Genomic DNA, 20684 nt, shown 5'->3' with positions numbered 1-20684 from the left:
TACTCATGGTGGAAAGTGGAAGGGAGCCAGCGGGTACAAGCAGATCACATGGCAAGAGGAAGCAAGAGAGAGAAAGAGAGAAGGTGCCAGGGTCTTTTTAAGCAAAGAGCTCTTGTGGGAACTAATAGAGTGAGAACTCACTCAGTAATCCCCCTGGCCCCAGGGAGAACATTACTCCATTCATGAGGGATCCACCCCATGACTCCATCAGTTTCCAACACTGCCACATTGGAGATCAAATTGCCACTTGAGTTTTGGAAGGGACAACACATCCAAACTCATCAATATGTAAAGTGATTGTTTTGGAAAACATTATTTTTTTAAAAAAATAAAAAATGTTATTTGTGGTAACATGTAATGGGTTTATAAATGTGCAGTGTAATAGGAAATACATATTTGGTCTTTGTTCCTGGTTGGTTCCTGGCACAGAACTTCTAAAACCCTTGGAATTCCCTGAGTGACATAAGAGATTTTTATTATTCATAACAAGACCATTTAGACCTTAATGAGTTTATGCTAATGAGGTGACTCTTGACTGAGGGGATCTTAGACAGCTTCGGGATGGAGACTGGTTGCCAGGAAGACCAAGTCTTGATTAGAAAGTTGAAAGTTTCAGTTGTCCTCCCCTTCCAACCTCTAGGAAGGAGAGGCTGGAGATTGAGTTAAATCACCAATGGCCAATAATTTAATCAATCATGCCTACGTAGTGAAACCTCCATAAAAACCCCTAAATGACGAGGGTTCAAAGAGCTTTCAGCTTTCATGTCAAGAACTAGGCAGGTGGCACACCTGGGGAGGCACAGAAGTTCTGTGACTCTAACACCCCCATACTTTGTCCTAGGTATCTCTTCCATTTGGCTGTTCTCGAGTCACGCCCTTTGTAATAAACTGATAATAGTTAAGTAGAGCACTTTCTTGAGTTCTGTGAATTGTTCTAGCAAATTTCAAACTTGAAGAGGATCATGGGAAACCCTGAATTTGTAGTTGGCTGTGCAGAAGTGTGGGTAGCCTGAACACCCATTTGCAGCTGATGTCTGAAGTGGGGGCAGTCTTGTGGGACTCAGTCCTTAACCTGTGGGGTCTGTGCTGACTCTAAATAGTTAGTGTCAAAATTGAATTAAATTGTTGGACACCTAGTTGGTGTCAAAGAATTAATTGTTGGTTTGAAGCCCCCCAAAATGTTATTTTATTTTATTATTTTTTTTAGTGTAAAATGTTTTTTTCAATTTAATTTATCAATATACAATGTAGTTGATTTTCATGTCCCTTTACCAATTCCTCCTCCCCCCCTTTCCCCTGCCATCAACATCACATCTGTTCACTTATCTAAACAAGTTCAAGGAATTATTGTGATTATTTTGTCTCCCCCTGCCCTGTTTATTTGTTTATGTATTTATTTATTTATTTTTATTAGCTCCCACATATAAGTGAGAACATGTGGTATTTCTCTTTCTGTGCCTGGCTAATTTCACTTAACATAATTTTCTCTAAGTCCATCCATGTTGCTGTGAATGGTAGTATTTCATTCTTTTTTACAGCAGAGTAGTATTCCATTGTGTAGATATACCACATTTTCCTTATCCACTCATCCAACGATGGGCATTTAGGCTGGTTCCAATTCTTGGGTATTGTAAATAGCACTGCAATAAACATGGGAGTACAGGTATCCCTTTGACATGATGATTTCCATTCCTCTGGGCATACATCCAGCAGTGGGATAGCTGGGTCATATGGTAGATCTATCTGTAATTGTTTGAGGAACCTCCATACCATTTTCTACAAAGGCTGCACCATTTTGCAGTCCCACCAACAGTGTAGGAGGGTTCCTCTTCTCCACATCCTCGCCAGCATTTATTATTCTCAGTCTTTTGTATATCAGCCATCCTAACTGGAGTGCGATGATATCTCAAAGTGGTTTTGATTTGTATTTCCCTGATGCTGAGAGATGCTGAGCCTTTTTTCATGTGTCCACTGGCCATTCGTGTATCTTCCTTTGAGAAATGCCTATTCAGCTCCTTTGCCCCTTTTAAAATTGGCTTACTTGTTTTTTTGCTGTTAAGTTGTTTGAATTCCTTGTATATTCTGGATATTAATCCTTTGTCAGATGTATATTTTGCAAATATTTTCTCCCACTCTGTTGGTTGTCTTTTCACTAGCTTGTGGGCTGGGAAGTCCAAATCCCACAGAAGACATCTGGTGAGGTCCTTGTTCTTGGTGGTGGCTCTACAGCAACACAGGGTATCACATGGTGAAATGGCTGAGCAAGAGAGCCAAAAACGTTATTTTAAATGAATAAATATTTTTTAAATGTTTCTGTTTTAATTTCTAATATAGTAAATATTGATAGACACAATCCACATAAATTAGGCTGTTTGGTACCTCCAATAGTTTTTAAGACTCTTAAGAGGTCCTGAGACCAAAACGTTTGAGAACCATGTTCTCATGGATAAACAGCCCGTGTCACATCTCAGAGAGGGGCCAGCTCCCAAGCACCTCTTCCTTCTTTTGTGTATGTTTTCAGGGGCTTATGAGCACACACATGTACAGCATTTCCAATGAGAGAGGGCAGTGGGAAACAGTCTGAAAGAAAACCTGTCTGTGCACTAACTTTCTCACATGGAAGTTGGCTGGCAATGCTATAAATTGTGGCCCCATACCCACACCCTCCCCAGCTCTGTATAGATTCAGAAGACAGTCCTCTTACTCCTCTGGACAGTCCTCTTAGTGTCTCTGATCTAGGGAAAAAGTAGGGCTTCACTTTTGAGATCATAGGTGATCTGATCAGTTTAGATTACATATAAATTCCTTTCGTATATTTCTTCTGGCTCTTCTTTCAAATAAACATTTGTTCTTTCTCAATTTCTTTGTTTTCTTCCTTTGTAACCATTGCTGATTTGCTTTTGCAAATGCCTTTTCTATGTCACCTTGCTATTCTCTAGAGTTCAAGCCTGGGCCTTCTAATCTTGTTTCTACCCTATACCCCACACTCTCCAGACCTCCATTCTCAGCCCCATGGCTTTTATTACCCTCTATAGAAAAAGATCTCCTGAATTTCTATCTCCTCTCAGACTTCTCAGCTCCAACTGCTTTCTGGACATTCCCCTGGGGCTGACAGAGGTATTTCTCATTCAATATTTTAATTTTTTTTTTTTTCAAAAAGATGACCGGTAAGGAGATCTTAACCCTTGACTTGGTGTTGTCAGCACCAGGCTCACCAGTGAGCCAACCAGCCATCCCTATATGGGATCCGAACCCGTGGCCCTGGTGTTATCAACACCACACTCTCCCGAGTGAGCCACAGGCCGGCCCCTCATTCAATATTTTCAAACCAAATCTTTTTATCTTGCCCCAGACTTACTCCTTCCTCAGGTTTCCTCATATCAGCAATGGTCTGCCATCCACCCAGACCTCAAAGTCTCTGTAGGCAGTAGTTAATTATCTGTAGATGATTACAGTAAATTTATCTCTTTACATGTCTGTCTTCTCCATGAGCCTGTGAACTTCTGCACCTCTGTGTCACCAATACCCAGCACAGAATCAGGTACAGAGGGGTTCATGAATATGTGTTGGAATGGTCAGAAGTGAGTTATCTCAGGTTCTTCCCTCTTTTCCAGCTACATCTCAAATTGATCATGCTTAGCTCTTAAATCTCTCATTTTGTCCCTCTTCACTACTTACGTTCCTCAAGGCTCCTACCCTAGTTGAAGTCTATGCTCTTACCTGGGTTACACTTTAATTGGAGAAGCCCTTTGTGCCCAAATTAATACCACTTCCTTAAGACAGGCATGTCTTGTTCCTTTATTCCTCTCCTGTTACAAATGATGGTCTCTGCTTCTGGACCCGTGTGTTATAGGGATTGCTTTATGTGACTGAGCCAATGTTCCCTTCCCAGTGCTCCTGAACCTTGGTATCTAGGATGGAGATCAGTGGATTAATGGATTGATGGATGGGTGGGTGGGTGGGTGGGTAGTTGCTTAAATTAGTGTATGCAATATTGATTGATGGATGTGTGAACTACTCAGTTGATGGATATGCAAACAGATGAATGAATGAATGAATGAGATATGTGTGAATAGATGGATAAATGAATGGAGGAATACATGCAGGAATAAAAAGCAGGACAAATAGATAGATTCGTGGGCCAATCAATGGATACACCAACGTACTTCTTACTGGACCTCTCAGCAGCAACAGTCAACCATTTCCTTTCAGTTGAAACACTTTCATCCTTTGGGTTCTACGAAATCATATTCTAGTTTTCTTCTCTCCCTGGCCATCCTTTTTCTGCCTTCTCTCTTCATTTCTCTTCCTTTTTTTCCAATGTGGGAGTTCTTCTATGCTAAGTCTTAGCCCTTCTCCCATTCGCCATACTCTCCTCTATGTGATCTCATCCATTTCCATGGCTTTAAATATTACTTTTCTGTTTGTGACTTCTAAATGTGTCTCCAGCTCTTCCTTGTCTGTGAACTGCAAATCTACACACCCAACTAAATGAACTACTTGAATCTCCACTTGGATGTCTCACAGGCAAATCAAACTCATGATTGCAAACCCTCTCCCAGCCCCTCCCCTAACCAGCTTCTCTAGTTTTCTCCATCTCAGTAACTGGCACCGTTATTTATCTTGGTGCAAATTATACATACCTGTTTTAGAACCCTTCCAAAATTAGGCATGAGTTTCTTTCCCAGGCTTGTTACTTTCTTTTTGTCTCTGTGAGTAGTTTAAGGGATGAGTCAGAAGGTTTTGCCCAGTGCCTTCAATGTAGTTCCAGCTCCTTGGCCTGGTCCACAAAGCCCTGCTTGACTTGGCCTTTGCCAACTCTTCCCATCTTCACTTTAATCCACTTCCTCTTTGCTGGTTTTGCTCCAACTACACTGGCTTTCTTTTTATTGCTGGGACATACCACGTTCTTATTTGCATATGCTGTTCCTTTTGGCCAAAACACTCTTCCCATCTCCTACACTCACTAGCTGTCTGTCTGCTCATTATTCTTAAGGTCTCACTAAAATGTCATCTTCTCAGGGTGACCTGGTCAGGGCAGGTCTCCCTACAATATGAGATTATTACACTGTATTTTCCCTTCACAGCACTTGTCACAATTAAGAGTACATTTATTTGAGAATTGTTCCTCGACTAATGAGTTCCTTAAAGGCAGAGACCAGTCTGATTTTTGTTCTTCCCAAAACACAAATAAAATTAGCGATGGTGAAAGGAACAGAGAATAATACCAGATTTGTGAAGCAGAGAACAGTCACTACCTTAGGAGGGTGGATGGAGAGTTGAAGACATGGATAAATAAAAGTTGAAGGCATCATGTGAGTACTGTATGGATGTGGAGTTGACTAGCATTTTCCAGGAACCCAGGGCCCCACATGGGGCACGAGACCCAATTCTCTAGGACCCTCCTCTATGGAGGGAAAGGTGCCAGCCCTCCAGCTGCCAAGCCGCCTTTCTCTTCTTGATTGAAGGTTCAGCCCCCTGTTTTTCTACTGCTTTGATCTTTCCAAGTTGTGATTGGCTGGCTGCTGATCTCCACCAGTTAGGTGAGTACTGGTGGGAAGAACGGATGGAGCCCCTCAGAAGGACCTCCTTGTTGAGTATGGTGTGGAGGGGTGCTGCCCTTACCTGTCTCAGGTAAGACACTCTTACCTGAGACAGTGCCCAAAGTTTATGGTCCAGACTCAGGCCTAGTTCTAAGGGATTCCCAAATCACCACACTTCAGTCCACTGGTGTCAGAAATGGGGGAAAAAAAGTTATATAAACATGAAAACACAAAAGTCATCCTCAAATCATACTTTGGGAATCAGAGTGTTCATCTCCGAGTTCAAAATGCCTAATGAATCCCTCTGCAGCTAGGAAATCATTTTTCTTTCTTTCTCCCCCTACTCCTCCCCCTCCACCCCCTTTTAAGGTATCTTCATTTTTTCAGTGTATATTCGATTCAGTAGATTTCAGTAGATTTCAATGGGAATCACCCTGGTCCTTGGATGATGTTTACACAGTGTAATATTTATAATAAGTTGTGGCTATACATTTATACTCAGGCACCTTTATGTATATGTGCTATTTTTTTTTTGCAGTTAAACACAAATAAACAAAAGTGTTTACATATATTTAAAATTTCTTCACCTTGTCTTTGCAGAGTGGAACAGAGAAAAGAGGTGTGTGTTTCCCTTGGCAGGAAAACACTTGCTTCAAAGACTGCACTTCTAAAATGTAACAGAGTGCCCAGGCTGTTCAGCAAACTGGTCTTATTTTTCCACCCTTAACACAGTAGCTTGTAATTGAGAAATAGTGAAAGCAGCCTCTGACATCCAAGAACTGGTCTGACCCTTACAGGTAGGCCCTAGTGGTGTTGAAAGCTGGCCTGGCACTCACAGCTAGGCCACATTATTCTCCTTTTGGACACAGACAATCTGACAGAACACAAACACCAAAGCCACTCTGAGACCATAATGAAGAGAGATAAAATAAGTCCATTTCATAATTTTATCTGAGCACAAACAAAAACAAGATTTTGTTGTTCAATTCACAAAATACCAAATATCCCCCTCTCCTGGCTGAAATGAGGGACTGCTACTTCTTTACCAATTAAAGCTTTAGCCTCACTCTAGTCTGCCTTCCCTATGAATAAGATTTACTACATGCCCAATCATAAACCTCCTCTTGCTTCCTGACAGCATCCAATCCTGAGCAAGGTCCTGCTTCCTTGAACTGTCCCTCATAACACCTAACACAAGCCCAAATTCCTTAACATCCTCTTACTGAGATGCCCCACAGTCCCCTATGGTGTGCATTCTCCCTTGTGTGATGAGTACTAAACCCCACTTGTTCAACTACAGGTGTGACCCTGGAGGTCTCTGGCTCGGGGGCATTGACATAATGTTCAATTAATCGTTAACTTCTTGTGGCAGCTTTTGCTTTCACGGGTCTCAGCCCATCCTTACTTACTTTCCAAATGGAAAAAGTAATTTCAAAATGCAGAGTACTGCTTGAGTAGCCCTGGACCCCTAGAAAAATTGTATTAACTACGGTCACTGTTGACTAGTAGTTTGGTCATTTCACCTAAATGAAATGGTGAAAGGCCTTGTAAAGCGTCATGTGAATGGGTAGAGAAGAAAAAACACAGTTTCTACCTCTGGGATTGTCACATCTTCTCAAAGATTCTCTAAGAGCTTTAAGCTGGATAAGTAGTCGGAGAATATGTAAAAATGACTTGAGTGTGAACACCGGAGAGCATTCCATCCTAATCATCTTTTAGCTTTCTTCTTATTTTTCAGAGACCCTAATCACATGCCAGCTCCCACAAGCTGAAAAAGGAAACCGTCTGTGCCATTAAAATATAACTTTGTGCTTTACTTAATCACCCTCCCTCTCTACACTATGAGGTCTTTGACAACAGGGACCAAGTCTGATTCATTACTGAAACATCACTCACTGGCTCCAGTGTGCCAGGGAATAGATGTTGAATGAACAACTCTCAACAGGGGCAAAATAAACCACAACTACCAGACTACAATCCTGCTGCTGGTACAGTCACATGCGCTACAGGAGAGAATTATCTTGCTAGAAGAAAATCCTCTCGTGTTGGAAGGGACTTTATATTTGTGTATGTGATTCACGTACTTTCACTATCCCTGGGACTTAGGGATTATGCTCATTTCGGGACTCTGAGGACTCTGACAGAGTTTATGCAGGTGTTTCAAGTTGCACCATGATCAGGTGAGATGGAAACGAGAACTGGCAACCCCAACTCCAAGAGGAATGTTCTGTCCAGGTTGTGGCAATATCTACCCCCCTACTCACCACCCCATCACCCCCATTATTTTTTTTGGTGTCATTTCCGGGATGCGTGACTTTGTTCTCTTTTCCCGACTCTTTATCACTGATGTTTAGGGTGTATTTTGTCACTTCAGTAGTTTCCCTCCTTTACCATACTCCTTCCAAGTATCTACTGGCTTGTAAGCTCCTCTTTCCTTTTCCTTTTCTTGTAGTTTGCTATTACCATTTTTTAAGCACCTAATTTACAAGGTCAACTATTGTAGAACGTGTATAACAAAACAAACAAAAAGCATGCCCATGGCACCTTCACCCCATATTTCCCTACTTCCAAGAGGCAACTATTTTTCATCCTATTTTAAGCTTCCTTTGAAATTTACTTCCATATTTATATGCTTTTTAAAAGCATGTTTTAGATATGAGCTGCTACTGAATGTGAAAGATGAGGACTTTAAGTCTCTTGACCCATTTTCCTCTCCAATCTTTTCTCTCATGCTGTTCAGTTCTCTCAGAAGGAGCCTTCCAATCACTTGCCTGGGGGGTAACACTTAACCACCTGTCTTCACCATGGCACCCCCTTTCTCATCTGTGCTCCAGGCATGCCAGCCCAGAGACTGGTCCAGCCTTTCCAAAGAGTGAACCTGTAGTCTATGGCCAGGCTTGGAAGGGTCATGGAGCCTCTGATAATAACTACATGCTAGGTTATAATCCACACAGTATGTATGGATTCCGATTTGTACACAGCCTTTCAGGTAGTCCTCCTGTTTCTAGTGCTCACCTTCAGAAGATCTGATACCTCTGATTTCCCACTTCTGAAAGCGGAATCCATTTGTTTCTCCCCTCATTACCTTTCAGCTCAGGTTCCTGTTTCCTCAGGTCTGCTAAGTCAGTGAGCAAGTATCCACTTGTTTCCAAAATTGGTTGCTGCCATCTCTTTTGTCCCCCTTTGTCCTCGTGACTTATGCTTTCCTCTCTAGACTTCTTACTCTCACTTTAGTGAGGTTTCAGGAGGGGGAAAAAGTTAACTTCTCTGTTCAACCTGCCACACCTATCTATGGGCGATGATCTCCTTCCCTTCAAAGACCCACAATTCTCCAACTATTTTTCCTTATACCTTCTTCCCATCTTACTTCCAAATATCTAGTGACATTTATAGATGACGTTACATCAAAAAGTATGTGGAAAGATTAGTATTATCTTTTAATTCTGTCTTTCCATGAACTTCTTGAAGTACCATCGTATTTGTTCAAGAAACATTCATGGAATGTCTACCACGTGTAGATGCTGGAGCTTGAACTGTGATTAAGCTACAGTCTCTGACCACTCTAAAGGAGATTCCAGTCTTGAGGGGAATGAGAAAGCTAAACAGGAGGTAAGCAGTGCCATGCAGAATGTGAACAGGTGCCAGAGAGCATGGGAAGGTCTCATTCCTCACTTGGGGGTCAGAGAAGGCTGTTCAAAGATGTGTGTAAAGAGGAGATGTGTAAATGTTATCAAGAGAGTGGGAATTGGTCCAGTATGGACAGTGCAAGCAGTGGGAAGAGCATGTGCAAAGGCCTAGAGGTGAGCTTGTATCTTCAGGGCCCTGCAATTAGGTCAGGAGGCCTTGACAGGGTATGGATAGGGGGCCCAGAGATGGGATGAGAGGTGAACAGGCTTCAGATCATGCAGGGCCTCATGACACATGTTAAACTTAAACTAAATGGACTAGAAGGGATGAATGGGTCACAGTATACAGTAGTCCCCCCTTATCCACAGGAGATACACAATGTTTCTCCCCTCATTTCCTTTCAGCTCAGGTTCCTTTTTCCTAAGGTCTGAAGATGCAGTCTCACAAGACTTCAGACAAAGGTCTGAAGATGCAGTGGATGCTGCCTTGGATTGAGTGTCCCCCCAAAACTTGACCCCAACTGTCACAGTGTTAAGAAGGTGGGAAATCCTGTTATGGTAATTGAAAGGTGGGGCCTTGAAGAGGTGATTAGATTACAGGACCATGCCATAATGAATGGATCAAAAATGATGGTCATGGGTTTGGTTTGGAGGGCTTTAGAAACAGTGAATGAGGAGGTTAGTCTCCTTCTCTCTCTGCTCCATTTTCTACCGTGTGAGACCCCTGTGCTTCTATAAAGCCACCACCAAAGAAGGCCCTCACCATAAGTGTTCCCCAGACTTTGGACTTCCCAGACTCTGAAATGTAAGCAATAAACTTCATTTTCTTATAAATTATCCAGTTGCAGGTTATTTTGTTATGAGCAACAGAAACAGACTAATATGGATGCCTGAAACCATGGATAGTACCAAACCCTATATATACTGTGTTTTTTTCTCTACAGTACATATTACCTATGATAAAGTTTTGTTTATAAGTTAGGCACAGTAAGAGATTAATAACAACAATACCTAATAATAAAATAATTATAACAATACTCAGAATGGCACACAATTTAAAATGTATGAATTGTTTATTTCTGGAACTTTCCGTTTGATATTTTCAGATTACATTTGGTTAGAGCGTGGTGTTGTAACACCAAGGTCAAGGGTTCAGATCCCCTTACCAGCCAGCTGCCAAAAAAATTTTTTTTCAGATTACAGTTGACTGAGGGTAACTGAAACCACGGGAAGTGAAACTGCAGATAAGGGGGAACTACTATCCAGCAAACCTCACCACACACAGACAGACACAATCAGGGAAGAGGTCTCTCGGAGGTGCTGAAGATGGCTGAAGCTTTAACCAGAAATTGAACCTCACTAGATACAAAAGTATACCCTGAAGGGAAAGCCTCAGGCATTCAGGAAATATGGAAAAGGATTTTGCTAGAAGTCATGTGACTCGGGAGAAGCCTCACTGGGTTTGGAAAATTTTACTTTTAGCCAGAAATTACAGCCCTTCAGATACAGAGCAACATGCCCAATGGAAACTTAATGTGCCCAGGCAGGACAGGTAACACCTCAGTGACTTATCCTTGAACAGACAGACAAGCACACACTCTGGTGGGCACTGGAATGTCTGAAAATTGTGGGAAACTTCAGCAACCAAAAACATGCCTCAACATGCCCATATGGAGAAGAGCCAGAAACATTCACAGAACCCAGGCATCTAACATCCCCCAACACCATATCTGTGCTCTGGGGGACTCTGAGGGGCCATCTTTGCTCCAATGCTCCGAGTGTGAGGAAGGTAGAAATTGCTGAAAACTCAAATGGTCTTTTTTCTTTTCTTTTTTTTGACCAGTAAGGGGATCGAAACCCTCGGCATGGTGTGGTCTGCCCCACGCTCAGCCAGTGAACGCACCGGCCATCCCTATATAGGATCCGAACCTGCAGCCTCTGCGCTACCAGTGCCGCACTCTCCCAAGTGAGCCATGGGGCTGGCCCTCAAATGGTCTTCTACGTGTAGGAAACGGGGCTAAGGAGATGCATGGAGGCTTTATCCTGTGGTTAAGGGCTGCTGTCTCAGGTCAATTTCCCATCCCTTTCCTCAAGTTTCTGAAGTCATTTAGTTCGAACTCTTTGCTTCTCTCTCAAGCTGCAACACAAGCCATGTACCTCAACCACTTATCTGTCAGAAGATCAGGAGGGACCCAGAGGATCCTACTCAAGGCCCAGATTCTCCAAAGTTAAAATTGTAAGAAAAAATTAAATAAAGTCAATCTTGTGTATTTATTGAATAAACCAATCCTGGGTAAAGAGAAGAGAGAACTAGGTTTTGGGACAGAGATACCTGGGGAGATAAGAGAAACGCTGGCCTCTGTGTGGTGTTGGGGGAAGAAAGGGAGGGGTCACTTATAAAACTCATGCTCCTGCTCATCCTTCTTAATGACGGTCTTGTATGCTTTCTCGAAGTCTTTGGCCAGGACGATGTAGCGGTTCTCGCGGACAGCCAACATTCCACTCTGTTGAGGGATGAGAGTTAAAATCTACTCTGAGCACTCCCCACCCCTAGTGACAGTGGAAGAAAAGAGAGACGGGGCCCACGTCCCCAGGGAGGCAATGAGGGATGAAAGGACTGCAGCAGAGTGGTCTCAGAGAAGAGGATGCCCGGATCCAGAGAGAAAACCATCACTCACTTCCTGACAGATGGAGTTGATATCAGCTCCTGAAATCTTATCTGGCCGAGCCACATCTGAAGCAGGAGAGTCAAGGAAACCATTCCTTGAGTGATGGGGTGAATGCTTGAAGCCGGAAGTCATCCTCAGGCCGTCTTTGTCACCACCCCTCCTCCCTGGACCTTGGTCCCCACATGCACAATCTGGGTCATGGTGATGGCAGAGGTGGAGAAGATCTGATCCCCGTTTCCAACTGTAGCCCCACCCCTCACTTCTAGAGCAGGATACAATCTTCCAAGTCAACCTCCTCAGAAAGGTTCATCTTGCTGGTGATAGTGGAGAAAATCAATCTCTTCTGGCGGCGGTCAGGGAGTGGAAATTCAATCTTACGGTCCAGGCGTCCTGGCCGCAGCAGAGCCGGATCCAGGGTGTCTGCTCTGTTCGTGGCCATGATCACCTGGCATTGTAGGCAGGCTAGCTCAAACCTCTGCCCCTCCACCCTGCTTCCTGTCATGACACCTGCCTCTCATGTGCCAGCCTCCACCTTTCCCTGATTCCTATACCACACTTCCCTTTGCCCATCCCAAACCTTAACGTTGACATTCTGGTCAAATCCATCCATCTGATTCAGCAGCTCCAACAGGATTCTCTGAACTTCCCTGTCAGCTGGAGAGTGCGCACCAGTCAGTCCAGGGTGTCCCATATAACAAGCTTGCTCAAGACCCCAGGCCCTGTTTGGGCATCACTCACCCCCTGTCTGGGCATCGAATCTCTTGGTGGCGATGGCATCGATCTCGTCTATGAAGATGATGGCAGGCGCATTCTCCTTGGCCAGGCGGAACACGTCCCGGACCATGCGGGGGCCCTCACCCAGGTACTTCTGCACAAACTCTGAGCCCACAACCCGGATAAATGCAGCTGATGGCAAGATGACAAAGGTTAGAAAGGGTGAGCCTCCTGTAGGGCCCATTGTTCTTTAACTGGAACTGGGAATTCCCTGAAGACAGCGTTGTCCTTGGACATCCACTCCTAGTAGCTGGGTCATTCTCTCATGCCCAGGGCTGAGACCCAGCCCCTAGGACCAGCCATCTGCTTGCACCCCACAGCAACTCAGCAGCCCATATCACGAATCCTGCCAACAGATGTGTCATTTTTTGGCCCAACATTTAAAAATCAGGGTATTAAATACTTTAAAAAAAAAAAAAAAAAAAGATTTCTAGAGTGCTTGCAAAATCAGAAAACATGTTTTCAATATACTAAGACTTAATACTGCCTCACTGAGAGCTCTGAATTCCCAATTGCTATATGGACATGCTTTTTCACTTCCAGAGTCAGGGACCACAGACACAGCTTCTGATGTAATTAACAACAGGCAATGGAGTTGAAGACATGTTTGCTCCCAGCCCACCCTTTGGATTTGTTTCTTAAAGTTTAACTTGTTTCTTGATGACTAGATGTTTTGTGCAGACACACTCCCAGGACTCTCCTTCCAGCCACCAGAGAAGGGAGACACACAGTCCATATGTGTGGGCCAGGTGCTTTCATGTCATAAACTAGGTGCTGTGCAAGGCTGCAGCCCTGCCCCATTCATTCCCTAAAATCCTGACTTCACACCTGGCTCAAAGTGTTCCTCTTTCCTGGTACCTGCATCACTGGGCGCTCATACAACACCCTAACCTCAAGGGTTTCTGACTTTTTCTGCACTCAACACACCCCGACCAACTTGCTTTGGCCATACATTTCCTTGCCTGCTCTGCAGATGTCCAACCTGTTCCATGTGAAACCCCCATCTCTAGAATTGCCTTATCTGACCCCCGACTGTCCATCAGCCTCTCCTCTCAATCACTGCAGTCCTGGCCTGCCCCCGCCTCCCCTGTTCTCGCAATCTCTCAGCCCTCTCTGGGCTCTGCTATTCCTTCCACCAATCCTACTTCATTTATTCACTCTTAGTAAACTGTGCTAATTGCCACCATAAAAAACAGATAATGTCCCATATCAGCTTGGACCTTAATCTTCCCCCACGGTTAGATAACTCAACCCTAGTGAGCAACTTTTCCCATTGCCCCATCCCTTCTGCACTCTCTCTGCCTCCCTCCCTCTGCCAGTGACAAACCACTCCAATTCACTCAGAAAAAGGACAGAAGTTGAAGCAAGAGTCCCTCAACTTCTGTTCCTACTAGGCCAAGCTTGTCTGTCTTCAACAAATTGGAACTCACAACAGAACAAGAACACTAGTGGGAAAACTGGTGAAATTTGAAGGAGGTCTATACTTTAGTTCATAGTATTATACCAATGTTAATTTCCTGCTTTTCATAATTGTGTGGTGGTAATTTAGGATAATAACTTTAGGGAACCTGGGTGAAGGGTACACAGGAACTCTCTGAAATAATTTTCTGTAAAATTTATTTCTGAAAACATTTAAATGGGCTGGCCAGTTACCTCAGTTAGTTACAGCATGGTGTTATAACACCAAGGTCAAGGGTTTGGATCCCCATACCCACAAGCTGCCAAAAACAAAACAAAACAAAACAAAAGTAACTGGCAGGTGTCCTGGATTCTAAACATAACACAAAGCTATGGCCTCTTTATTTCGTTCCTAAATGGTCAGCCACCCTCTTGCCAACACCCTCAAAATATCCCTACACTGTTTTTCTTGCTCATACACACAGCAAAACCCTGTCCCTGGGTCTCAGTGAAGCCAAGGAATTGACAGAGTGGTGAAGAGCTTGAGGTTGAGGTCAGACAGCTTGGGATGGCACTGTCACTTATGAGCTGGTGACCTTGAGCAGGTTACATAACCTGCTTGTTTTGCAAAATGGAGATGGCAAATGTACCTGGGGCGGGGGGGGGGGGGGGGCTGAGGGGAGTTGGCAATTAAAAAAATTAAATATTAATTAAACAATTAATACATGTCTGAGTACAGAGAGCTGCTCCTGTTACATATCATAAATGGTATCTATTACCACCACCACTGCACACAAATACCCACACCATGGAGAAAATCAGAGAACAGCACAGACTGGCACCACCACAAACTCCTATGTCCAACCTGCCAGGGTCCTCAACACTGCCTGCGATGTATCTTGTGTCTCCCTTGTCAGATCTTTCTTCCGTTTTCTACAGCAGCTATTTCAAACCCTTTCCACTGTTCTTAAGCACCTCACCTACTTTGTCCCCTCTTCACTATCAGGAGATGACCTCACCTAGTCACCCCAGAGGGACAATCGGAACCTCCAGTGGGAACTATAAGACTGAATACATATAGTCTTAGACATATAGTAGCAGCCCTATTATTCTCTATCCCCTGGCCCTGCTTAGTTGTTCTCTTCACGAATTTAACACCTTGTGACATACAATCTATTCACTTGTTTATCTGTTCGAGTGCTTCCACAATCAACACCTCCATGCTAAATGGGGACTTTGTTCTGTTCATTGCTGTGTCTCCAGCACCTCGAACACATCCTGGCACATAGTAGGTGCTCAATAAACAGTCACTGAATGATTCAGTTCTAAGTGTTCATTTCTCCTTTCCCCAGCCAAGGCAGAGGACATGTCTGATTCATCTTTGCATTCTAGCACAAGGCCTGGCAATATAGTGCTAAGGGAATGAATAACAGTGACAATAGTTAACATTTATTCCCCACTTACTACATGCCAGGTGTGGTTCTAGATGCTTTATATTGATTTACTCTTCTGAATACCCCAGAAAAAGGTGCTACGATTATCTCCTTCTGACAGTGGAAGAAATTGAGTCACAGAGAGGCTAACACACCAAGGATCACATAAGTAGTTGGAAGAGGAGTCAGATTTCAAACCCAGGCAGACTGGCCCAGAAAATGCACTGCTTAACCACTGCTTCTACTGCTCTCTGATGCACGTGTACTAAGATTTAAAGATGTGCCAAGCCCTATACTAAGGCTGTATGATCTCTAACACATTTATAAACAACTACAAGAATATATGTGTGTACACGTGTGCAATAAATTTCACAAAACTATACAAACTCTTACTAAGTGGGATGTACTCTGACATTTTCTATTCTATTTCATGTTTTAAAATGCTGGTGGCAACCCACAAATTTGAATTCATAATTAATAATGGGTCACAACCCACCATAGGAAAAATGCTGCATTATTTCATTAATTCCTCATACTCACCCTGTGAAATGAGTCTTTTATTAAGAGGAAACTGAAGCACAAGGAGGTGAAGTCACCTGCCCAGGACTGTACAGCCAGTAAGAGGCCCACCTGGGCAGTGACCTCAGAGCCCATGTTTGTAATCACTGTGCTGTGCCACTTCCTGGGGAGGATGAGTGAGCAGGGAGCAAGGTGGAGAAACCAGAAGGTCAGAGCTCAGGGGAAGGCGCAAGAGGTTCACCTGTTGTGTGATGTGCCACAGCCTTTGCCAACATGGTCTTCCCGCAGCCAGGTGGGCCATACATGAGGACGCCTCGGGGAGGATCAATGCCGATCTGAAACCCAGAGGTGGGGAAAGAAGGATGAGCCAGGGAGTCCTGTCACCAACACTAGACCCAGTTGGGCCTCTCCCTTCCCTGCCATCCATGTCACCGTCTCACTTGTTTGTAGAGCTCGAAGTGAGTAAGCGGGAGCTCCACAGCCTCCCGCACCTCCTGCTTCTGAATGTCCATGCCCCCGATATCTGCATACATCACATCTGGCTTCTGGTCTGGGGAGAGAGCAGAGCTGGGACTCCCAGCCTGACCCATAGGGTCCCCTTGGGCCTCCCAGGCCCAAGGCTCTCCGCTCACCTGAGGTGAGCATCATGATGCTGCTGTCGGCCTCGGGAGGCAGAACATCCACCAGGGCATTGCTGTGCTTATGGAGGGCCACTGAGGCATTGGGCTTGAGCAGCTCCCGATCGATGGTGCTCAGGATGCGCACATAATAGTTGGAGCCTTTGGGAAAGGGACAGAAAGAGAGATAGAAAAATGATAAGTGCCAGAAACTGTCCCTTCCCCTCCTTCCCCCCAACCTCACAGTCACACCCTTCAGGCCACTTATATCTTTCACTCAGACCCTGATGGGCCCCCTTTCAGCCTCCAGTCTTGCCTCCTCCAGTCCGTCCCCCAGAGTCACACTAACAACTTCCTTGTCTGTCTATAGACCTGAGTCTTTCTTGAGCTCCAGCCTTGGGTGTCTGGCATGCATCCCCCTGGATATCTCTCACTCGCTGTGTCCCAACATGATCTCAGTATCTTTCCTCAAATTGTGCTGCTCCTCTTGGATCTTTCTCAAGGAGACCCACCATCCCCCAATCCCCAGCCAGAGCCCCGAGCTTCATCCTGGACCTTTCTCCCCTTCCCTCTGCTGCCCATCAGTCACTTCAACCTTCCACCCAGCCTCCCAAGTGTCTCTCCAACCAGTCCCTTCTCTCCTCTGCATGGCCCCTGCCCTGACTCAGCTCTGTTCTCTCTCATCTAGGTCCCTGCACAACTCCTCCCTGGTCACCCAGCCTCCAGCCTCACCTCACCTGTCCACCTATGTATATGCTGGGGATGTACACATTTCTTTCCAGCCTCAATCTCTCTCCTAACCATCAGACTGTGCTTTCTAGCAGCCTCCTGGATGCCTCCTCATGATGTCCTGAAGTGCCCTGTCTCCCTTCAAACCTACTCCTCCATCCATGTCACCATCTCAAGAAGAGCCCCACTGTCCCCCTAAATCCTACAGGTCAAAGACACAGGCCTCATCCTGGATACCTCCCTCCCCTCACCCCATCAGTCCAATTCCAGGAAAAATCACACGCCTTTCCCCACAACCTTTACAAGAACATAGTCTGGTCCAGAGGAGCAGAGGCCAGAAACAGGAAAAGACAGATAAGATGCCAGAGACAATGACGAACACGAGGGTATGGCCCTGACATATGCTAATAATATACTGACTCCTTACCAGAGCCCAATCTCTTAACACTCCACCCATGGTTTCAAACTGAAGGTCCCAACCCAGTAGTCATTGTAAAATCAACCTAGAGGGTCATAACCAGGATTATGTTTAAAACAAAACAGACTAGAAAACATCATATAGTATATCACACATAGTAAGGTTAAATATCCTTTGGTGAAACTTTTGTTTTATACGTATATTTAAATTGTGACAAAGATATTCATAATGTAAAATATACTTCTACTTTTGGATTAGTTAAAATACTCTAAAGAACACCATTATATCGTCCTGCCTTGTTTGCTGCTGTTTAAGACCCTAGCTCATGCCAGACCCTAGTCCCTGGCACATGGCAGGAAGCAGTTGTTGAGTGGACAGAAGAATGAATGAGGTGCCCCCAACCCATCCACACACCTGTGGTAGAACCCACAATGGCTGTATTCTGATCCACAGCCTCCAGAAATTGCCCGATGACCAGTGGGATGCTCTGGATTCGCTTCACCTCCTCTTGGGCATGGAGGAATTCCTTCTTCAGGTTCTTTTGCTCATCCTTGATGTACTCCTCCTGTACCTCTAGGAACTCCAGCTCTTGCTGCAGCTTCTGTGAGCAGAGAGTGGGCAGGAGGGGGATGGCTCCAGACTTTGATGAGCCAGGGAGTGGTGAAAAGAGGGGAAAGTATGAGATGCTGGACCCTGTGCAGGGTCAGGGTTGGGGGTGAATGTACCTTGTAGCGGCTATACAGGTCCTCCAGGTCCTCAGGCTCAGGACCCAGGAAGGACAGGCCAGTTTGGGGCCGGGACACAGACAGTGCTGGGATCTCATCCTAGACCAAGGGGGAAAACTCATGTTGAAAAAAGAGGGTCTCCTCATGGAAGCATCTAGAGCCCCCTCCCCACTTCATCATGGAATCACTAAGCCTCTAACAGGCTCCTGATATCATTCAGTCCCTCTAAATAGATCCTGAAAACCTCTCAGCCCCTAAATAGGCTCCTGATGTCACCCAGCCCCCTAAATAGGCCTTTTATCCCAACATGCCCCCCAAGCCGACCTTTCACTACTCATATGCCACTCATAACATGACCCCAATGTCACTAGGGTCTAAATGTCACATTAACTCCTTACCAGACCCCAATGCTCCTCAGACCCCTCAACAGGCTCCTAATGTCACATGGCTCTCCAATATAGGCTGTTAAAGTCACCAGGACTTCAAGGAGTTCTAGCATGACTCAGTTTCCCCCCAAAGATATTTCATGTCACAGACCCCCAACTCACATTAGGCCCTATGTCATCCTGCCCCTTGGATAGGCCCCAAACATCACTTGGCCAAACCACAGATATTACTTAGCGCTTCCCCCTGTCTCCCCCGGCCAAGCTCCGAACATCAGTCAGCCCCCCAGCCCAGCCCCCGGTATCACTCGGCCCCACGGCCGGTCCCATGCATCACTCACCCTCCAGCCCGACCCTAACCCTGCCGAGACAGATGTCACTAAGGACTGCCAAGCCAGGCCTCGAAATCAATCAGTCTCAAAAACCCCATAGTGTCACTCACTACCCCATACCTGCTTTCTGAGTCTTACTGCTCTCCTACTATCACTCGGCCACCCAGACAGGCCTCTGGGCCGTACAAAGGTCCCCACTGAGGCCTCTGAAATCACCCAGACCCGGGCTGGGATCTTCGAAGTCACTCAGCCCATCACTCAGGTCTGGCTTCACCCTCTCCCTGCAAGCTCGGCCCAGACTAAAAAGCCCAAGTCCCCACCGCACCTGAGCCTTCTCCACCAAGATGCCTATCTCCTCCATAGTGACCAAGCCGGCCTCTGTGCGGCCCGGCCTCATCAGTCACCACTTCCGTGACGTCACCGGAAGTTTCTGGTCCAAATGGATTCTGGGAGGCGTAGTTTAAGACCTCCCTGAGAGCCGGCAGGATAGGCCGGATAGGATGAAAGGCCGGGAAGACTTCGTCCTGGGCTCCGCCCCCAAGGTACGCTCATGCGCTATACGTACCCCGCGGGCGCGCGGGCTCCCCAAAGAGGAACGCCAGCCACTAGCGCGCGATGACGTCATCTCCCGCGGCCGCGAAGGGCGCGGGCTTTTTCTTCCGCAAGCGGCGTGGCGGGATTACTATTTCAATTTAGGAAATTCTGATACCTGTCAGGAAGGGTCTGGTGGCTCTTCGCTGTCTTTTACTAATGGGGCTGGAGAGGCCTGGGGCCGGGTTCCTCAGAAGGGGACTTTTAGGGGTCTCCATGTGGGCTGCCCCAAGGATTGTGCACTTCGCGGGGGCGGGAAGGTCCGGGCTTCAACGCTCCGTACCGGGCTCCACCCTGGTGGTGGGGAGCCCCAATCCCGCAGCCCGCGGTACTATTAGCAGCGGAACAAGTAGAACCCACGCGACAGGGCTGGAGAAAATGAAGCAGCGGGTGCCCAGGGGTTGGTCACACAGGAGCCCCGCAGACCTGCGCCAGGTCTCGTGGTTAAGCCTTATATGCATCATCTCATTGAATCTCAACAGGTATTATGTTCCTTTGCTGGGGAGGGGAGGGGCTGGCCGGGATGGGGATCCGAACTCTTGACCTTGGTGTTATAACACCTACTCGGCCAGCCCTGGTCTTTTTTTCTACAGAGAAGGAAACAAGCTCAGAGCCATGAAGCTACCTGCCACAGTCACAGCACCGATTGGAAAACCCAGATCTGTCTGTTCCCAAAGCCTGTGTTCCTGGCGTGCACTGCCATCCCTCACATCAGCTACAATTTTTAAGTAAACCTTTTATTGAAGTATAAATGCATAGATGTACACAAATCATTACTGTACAGCTCAATGAATTTACCCAAAGTGAACATGTTACTGGCGTCCAAAGTTCGGCTGCTCTCCGCTCGGAAACAAAAGATCCGACAGTCCCAAATGTTGGTGCGGAGCAGGAAGTTTGTTATCAGATGGCCGAGTAGACAGCGAAGCT

The 20684-nt window shown here is 45.7% G+C and overlaps 1 protein-coding gene across 1 annotated transcript; it reads right to left on the bottom strand.

The window, feature by feature from the left end:
• Positions 1–11421: 11421 nt before the first annotated feature.
• Positions 11422–19578, bottom strand: PSMC4 (proteasome 26S subunit, ATPase 4). Its single transcript, XM_063110248.1, has 11 exons — positions 19492–19578; positions 18452–18550; positions 18141–18327; positions 16595–16741; positions 16403–16512; positions 16204–16297; positions 12577–12744; positions 12416–12492; positions 12115–12283; positions 11848–11903; positions 11422–11673 (listed from the first exon to the last, which is right to left on the bottom strand). The coding sequence occupies exons 1-11, from the start codon at positions 19561–19563 to the stop codon at positions 11560–11562; spliced, it is 1293 nt and encodes a 430-aa protein (XP_062966318.1). The 5' UTR covers positions 19564–19578; the 3' UTR covers positions 11422–11559.
• Between the last annotated feature and the right edge of the window lie 1106 nt (positions 19579–20684).

The sequence above is a fragment of the Cynocephalus volans genome, chromosome 10 (genome assembly GCF_027409185.1).
Source record: "Cynocephalus volans isolate mCynVol1 chromosome 10, mCynVol1.pri, whole genome shotgun sequence".
NCBI lineage: Eukaryota > Metazoa > Chordata > Mammalia > Dermoptera > Cynocephalidae > Cynocephalus > Cynocephalus volans.
The sequence above is the reverse complement of the archived record's forward strand: the minus strand, read 5'-3'. Positions and strand labels throughout refer to the sequence as shown.

Bases quoted from the DNA above. Each gene is read 5' to 3' on its own strand.
- PSMC4 (XM_063110248.1), bottom strand. From the start codon at position 19,563: ATGAGGCCGGGCCGCACAGAGGCCGGCTTGGTCACTATGGAGGAGATA. The intron at 16,742-18,140 runs GTGTGTGGATGG...CCTTTCCCAAAG, and splicing joins CATTGTGGGTTCTACCACAG to GCTCCAACTATTATGTGCGC. The intron at 12,745-16,203 runs GTGAACCTCTTG...TCTTGCCATCAG, and splicing joins TGTGGCACATCACACAACAG to CTGCATTTATCCGGGTTGTG.